Source organism: Homalodisca vitripennis, chromosome 7, assembly GCF_021130785.1.
Source record: "Homalodisca vitripennis isolate AUS2020 chromosome 7, UT_GWSS_2.1, whole genome shotgun sequence".
In the NCBI taxonomy this organism is placed as follows: Eukaryota; Metazoa; Arthropoda; class Insecta; order Hemiptera; family Cicadellidae; genus Homalodisca; species Homalodisca vitripennis.
The window spans coordinates 63,772,471-63,779,615 of record NC_060213.1 but is presented as its reverse complement, the minus strand read 5'-3'; the positions used below and the strand labels follow the sequence as shown (position 1 = coordinate 63,779,615).

Below are 7,145 nucleotides of genomic sequence, written 5' to 3'. Positions count from 1 at the left end.
ATTCAGAAATACAAAAGTCGGATACATCACAGTTTCTATGGCGTATCGTAAGTGAGATAGGTGATGGCAACTGGAAGAAAACTGCATACCAGTAACTTATTCCATCACGTTCATGTCATGTTTCAATGAACGTCTAGAGGAACGTTATTTAGACGTTAACGACACTGAAGAAACATATAATTATTTAAAAAAAATATTTATCTCAACACTAATTCCTCACACACTATCCTGTCTCATTGTTAGAATAGTAATTGCAGAGTGCCTTCAGTGAGGGTGTTATTAGGACTGTTACCATGAACACATACATGTTCCAAAGCATCTGTAAAATACTCTATAGTCATTGGAAGACTCTAGATCTTATAAAAATGTTGTTCCTCCATGTCATGTTCCAAAGGACTCCTAGAGGAGCGATTTATGGAACCCTGATGTTGAATATCCGCCGAGCTGATAACAGCTTATCTACATCGCTCACGTCGAGTGCACGCTACTGCCTGTCGCGTCGCGCCAATAATATAAAACCTTCGTTTTATTTAAGAGTTCTAATACTTTAAAAACGAATACACTTTAAAACTAACGATGTCGCATAACTGTGCCGTCTGTGATGGGTCGTTTGATAGTGAGGGAGGTGAACAAGGAATTAAGTGTGCTGGAAGCTGTAACAAGTACTACCATGCTCGATGTATTCAAAGGGACGTTGATGGAGCCAAAACTCGATCTTTTAGAGATTGGAGGTGTAGGGATTGCCGGGCCTCATCAGCCACTACTCCTTCGCAGGTAAGCAACGAATCTACTAAAGAACTGCTTAAAGCACTTGAAGATTTCAAGCAACAAATGTTTGTCGAGCTTAAGTCTGTGAGGGTGGAGTTTAAATGAGCTCTCGGGGTCTAAGCAGTTTGTCTCTGATAAGATGGATGAGTCAAGTAATCTAATGAAGGAGTGAGTTAGCATTAGTTAAGAAAGAAAATGAAAAACCTTCGTAATTTGAATTCGGCCCTTACAGCTGAGGTGGACTCTCTGAAAGGCAGAGTTCGCTCACTTGAACAATATTCTAGGAAGAGTAATCTTGGAATTAACGGGATCCCAGAAACACCAAAAGAGAATGTGAGCGGCCTGGTGAGAGATGTTGGAGTTGCCCTAGGAGTTGAGATCCAGGAGACCGACATATCAACAGCACACCGAGTACCATCTTTCAATAAGGATCGAATTCCGCCCCTCATCGTCCAGTTCTCAAGAAGGACCGTCAGAGACACTTTGCTCAACAAGTTCAAGGATAAGAAGACGATGACAGCCGAGCAGATCAATGCCGCCTTCCCCGCCCAGAAAATCTACGTCAGTGAACACTTGACACCGGAAAACAAAATGTTTCTGTCAAAATTGAAGAATAAGTGCAAAGAAATTGGTTACAAGTTCGCCTGGTATAAAGATGGCAAGTTCTTTGTGCGGAAGTGTGAAGGGGAACGGTTCATTAGGATTGAAAACGATGAGGAACTCAACAAGCTGAAGTAACAAGTAAGTTATTGTTATTATGCCTTTGAATACACTCCTAGCTATTAGTTACAAAAAAGATATGTTTAAAGTTGCATTGCTGCCTACTGTTATTATATCAATTGTATTTTTGTATTTATTTATATATTGTATTCTGTTATTCTGTTTAACTGTTATTTATTTGTTGTTAGAAGTCTATATGATTGTTATTCACTATAGTGTATTTTACCTTGTTGATTTATTCCAAATTTGTTATTTGTTATAGTTTATTTGTCTGTTATTTAGTTTATAATCTATTTATTCTTATATTTATTATATTTATTTTATCTATTTAAATCTATTTATTACATTTGCTTATTAAGAAGTCACATAGCCTAAATGAGCCATAACTTGTTTACAAAAAACTCGTACTCCGAGTTTACAAGATTTCTTTTACCTGGAAAATGACAGGAATAATTACAATTTTCTATATGCAAATATAAGGAGTATGAGGAAAAATTTTAACACTTTAATTGCAGAAATAGATAGAATAAAATGTAGGATTCAGTTTATTGTTCTTAGCGAAATTTGGATTGATAGTGATGAGGCCAGTTTATATAATATACCAGGCTATAAACTTTTTACAAATTGCAATGATAATTATAGAGCAGGTGGTGTTTTATGTTTTATAGATAATTCAATAGAATGTACTCAGATAAGCCCTCCTTTCAATATGTTATCAGCTGATTCTCTTTTGTTAAATATTAAAATAAATAAATCTTATTTTAAGCTGATATGTTTATATAGATTGCATAATACAACTGAAAACGTTTTTTCTAACTGAACTAGCACAGCTTCTTTCAGGAGTTACAAATAAGGTAATATACGTCGGAGATATAAAATATTAATATTCTGGAAACTAGCACTATAACAAATGGTTACAATAGTATATTAAACAATAATGGATTTACATCCTTGGTGAATGCACCTACAAGAATAACAATTAATTCCAAAACACTTATTGATCATATTTTTGTTCGACATAGATATATAAATCTCTTTTCTAGTGGTGTGTTCGATGTAGGTATTACTGATCACTGTGTTTTGGGACTAAAGTTTGATGACTCATCAAACAATAAAAAGTCAACAGGTAGTTTATGTCGTAAGTTTGTAGTCGATTTTAGTGTAGTTAAGGATAAGTTAAGAAATGTCAATTGGTGTGTGATGTTCTTTCTGAGGAAGATGTTAACTTGTGTTTTAATAAATTTCAAGAAATATTAAACGATATTGTAGATAGTAGTAGTAAGATAGATTTAACTGACATTAAAATAAGAAAAGCTTATTGAGCCCTTGGATAACTTCAAATATTTTGAAAAAAATAGATAAAAGAAAAAAGCTATATAAAAATTTCAAGAAGAAGACCTTATGACTCAGCATTTATGAACTATTTTCAACAATTTTTCTGACAACTTAAAATCTGAAATCGATTTTACAAAAAAACGAGTTTTATTCGAAAAAGTTAGAAAACTGTAAAGGGGATGTTACACAACAATGGAAGATTATTAATAATTTAACTGGTTGCAGCAAAGCTAATAATTGTATTGAGCGTATTGAATTGGATAATGGGACTGTGATAACAGAAACCGCGCGCTATCGCACAGGAAAATCAACAACCATCTTATCTCGATACAGTCTGGTCAGCCAAGTACACTCACTGCCGAAATTCTCCGTCCCACCCATGTTTACCTAAATTCCTTCTTCATAGCTCCTACCTCAGTGGATAAGATCAAAACAGTTGCTCTTAATTTGAAAAATAAAAGATCTACAGGTTATGATAATTTTAGCGTAAATCTGTTAAAACATGTTATTGATGAAATTGCCCCGATATTAGAGTATATAATCAATATTAGTTTCAGTAATGGTATTTTTCCAGACAATCTTAAATTAAGTTTAGTTGTGCCCCTTTTGAAAAAGCCCAATTTATATAAATTAGACAACCTAAAACCGATAAGCCTGCTTTCTGTTTTTTCTAAATTGTTTGAAAAAATAATGATGATAAGATTAAATAACTTTTAAATGAGAACTAACTTTGTAAGCAGTAAACAATATTTGGTTTTTACTAAAGGGAGATCTACGGAAAGTGCATTAATTTAAAGTAACAGATTATATTTTCACCGGTTTAAACTCGCAACTTAAAACAGTTGGCCTCTTTATTGATTTTAAAAAAGCATTTGATATGGTGAATCATGAAATTCTTCTAACAAAATTAGAGCTAGCAGGAATTAGAGGTGTTGCTCTAGACTGGTTTAATAGTTTTATCAAAGAAAGGAGACAACAAGTAAAAATTTAACAACACTCTTAGTGATTCAAAAATTGTCCAAGTGGGTGTCCCTCAAGGTTCTGTGACCTCAGCCACCCTTTTTCTTATTTTTATTAATGATTTGTTGAACCTCAATTTCAATGGAAATATTATCGCTTTTGCAGACGATATTGCACTTTTTATACTCACAAAGACCTTAATTCACTAGACATTTTAATCAACAATGATCTTTTAATACTCAGAAAATGGTGTGCTGCAAATAAAATGCAGGTTAATGTAAATAAGACCAAGTTTATAACTTTTGATTTTTTTTGGTTTTGATCTACCCTTCCCCTTGATATTTCACTCCACATCCTGTAATTTTCAATTATGTACCTGCCAGCCCTTAGAAAAAGTAAAAACTATTAAATATTTGGGAATTTTGCTCGACGAAAAATTGACTTTTGAACCTCATTATATTAGATTTACACGCAAAACTAAGATCACAAATTAGAAAATTTTATTTTTTGAGAAATTTTTGTAACTTGACACTCTTGAGATCACTATATTTTGCCCTCATAAACTCAAGACGTTTTGCATTTACCATGCTGGGGAGGAACATACAAAACATTAATAGATAAGTTAATAACCACTCAAAATTACTTTTTTACGTATAATTCTTAAAAAACCAAAAGAACAACTTCTTTTCCATTAAATGGAAATTTTCAACAATTAAAAATTTTACCCTTTCAGCATCTTTTCGTTTTTAAAGTTCTCAGATTGTTTTATATCAGAAGTGGGAATAGAGAAAACACAACGACAAACCATTTTCACAATACAAGAAGTCTTGTAAATAACTGTTTTTAAATTACCCAAAGTCAACAAAGTTATTTTTCGTCACTCCTTTCAATATCTAGGTCCTAAATATCTCAATCAGTTGCCACTTCAAATCAAAATTATTAAAAATTTCAAACACTTTTGCAAAGAAACAGTCACTTGGCTTTCTTCACAACAAGATGTGGAATATCTTAATTATGTCTTAGTATAATTAAGTAGTATAAATAATTGTTATTTTCTTGCTGGTAGTTTTCTAATATATGATATAACTTTAACCCATTTATTAGGCATATTTATTACCTACTTAACTAATATATAGGATAACTATTTTCATATTCATCACAATTAATTTCATCTGTTTGCTTATCTTACATCATATTACTTATACATCCACTAATATTATTTTCTTCTTTTAAAGTTATTGTAAGTGGTTGAACTCACAGATGTTACAGTTGGCGATTTTCTGTTATTAAATATTCTAAATGCTAGAATATGATATACTATGTTAATGTATTTTATATAGTTTCAACTGGTCACGCTACTGGATAAAGTGGCCGGATTAATTTTCTCGCTTTTTTCAAATACTGTATTACTGCCTTGTACTTATGGGAAATAAATTCATTTATTCAATAGGAAACTTCCCCAGGCACTCTGTGGTATTTTATAGTGATTTGTAAAATCGAACCTCCGCACTCCTCAATCAGGTCCCATCTAGTTCGAAATTTTCTCCCATTAGGACGTAAATTCCGAAACTAAACACTAAAATAGATTTATCCTGGTATTTGTGAGGAAAGTTGTAGTAGATTTAAGAAAACGGCATTTCCCTAATTTGCGTAATTCCGACTTTTCTGTATGGGTTTATATATAAAACTTCCAAAATAATGTTCTAGTCAGATACTAGTTCAATCCTTAAAATATTTAAGTGGAACCGCTCATGGCCAATTTCTAAATAAAAATTACTTAGTTTTCCACTGATGTTAATAATTACACTAGAAGACTAAAATTCCTTTAAATTTTGTACTTGTGCTAACTTTAAATTGAAAAATATTTAAAATATCTCTAAGTGTTTCGGTTTTATAAGAAAGTATTTCCCTCACTCAACACCCACATTCACCCTAAACATCTTACTAAAGTTCTATGTATTACGTCACTCATGTGACTAACAAGGCATAAAGAATACGTTACTGACCTTCCAAACAACGAAGAATCCCGTGGGGAGTTCCCATGACATAATTACAGTTTTTGTTTAAAATTTCTGGTGGTTATTGGCCAAGGTAATTTTCAAGGACCTTAACCAAAAGGTCCTGGAAACATACTCCAATCTTTTATTATAAAAATTCACAGGGGAAACTAATTCTAAGAGCTAAATCGTGCTTTATCTATAACCCGTGGCAGTTGACACTTACAAGGTAATTTTTGACTACCTCAAGGTAAGAGTAGGGTGCACCACGTGTCATATAACAGACTTCGCTTAGTTTACTAGCAATATTTCAAATTTATAGCGCATTCCATTATCTATATGTCCAGCTGAAGATAGGCAGGCAAACAGCCATACAGAAAAATAAATGTTTACATTCTCCCAACCAGATAAAAAGAGAAATTTGTATTAGCTTACTGAGTGATAGGCTTCAACGACTCTTTGCCGAATGACGTGGTTGGACATGCAACATCATTATACCCTCATTCTTGTCTATGCAGAAATCAAGTTTCATGCAGAAAATCAAGTTTCGTGTTTCAATTCAAGTTTCCTTCTCAATATACCTTACCACATGTTTCATTAACAGTTTTTGTTCGTATCTTGGATTTCCGCTTAACAAAAAGGTATATAAAATTTTACTTAAAACAGTTGAATATAAAATACATTTTTTTAATCTGTCATGAAAATATATGCACCGTTTGTAAATTGCACGCTTTACTCATACGAAAGTACTTGTAGCCCTCCTCCGTAGACTAAATGGTTATAGTCTCGGCTCTCTAACTGAGAGATCCCGGGTTCAAATCCCGGGGAGGGCCAATCATGTATAGACACGAAACAAGATAAAACAGTGAACATCGAAGCCTACATAGCTGTAGCTGAGGCTTAAAAAAAGGGAAAAAAGTACTTGCGTATTGTGTTTTTTATATTTTTCTAATGTTGGCTAACCAGATAAAAACCAGAAATCAACGTCAAAACCGCTGTCTTATTTGCATAATGAATAGTTGTTTTTATGGTTGGATGTAATCAAGTTTGTTAAATTTCGAATTGTACTTTTACACTGTATTTTACACAGTAAGATGATATAAAGGAACTAAAAAAACTAGAAATTAAACACCTTATGTGTTAGTGAAGATATGCATAGACCAGCCTCATGATCTAAAGAAAGCTGAGTAAGAACCTATACTTTTATAAAAGCCTAAATAAAAATACGAAAATATATTACAGTGAACATAGCCCATTTGGAGGCAACGTTGTATGAGGTAAGTGTTTGACACTAGAGAAATGTTCTAAAGGAAAAATCAATTAACGAAATTTAATTTAAGAACAACGTTATTTGAATACGAATTC

At 32.6% G+C, this 7,145-nt stretch overlaps 1 protein-coding gene across 1 annotated transcript; it reads left to right on the top strand.

Annotated features, from left to right (window-relative positions):
* The first annotated feature begins 963 nt into the window (after positions 1-963).
* LOC124366749 lies at positions 964-1,506 on the top strand. The gene has a single exon (XM_046823350.1). The coding sequence runs from the start codon at positions 964-966 to the stop codon at positions 1,504-1,506; it is 543 nt and encodes a 180-aa protein (XP_046679306.1).
* The last annotated feature ends 5,639 nt before the right edge of the window (positions 1,507-7,145 follow it).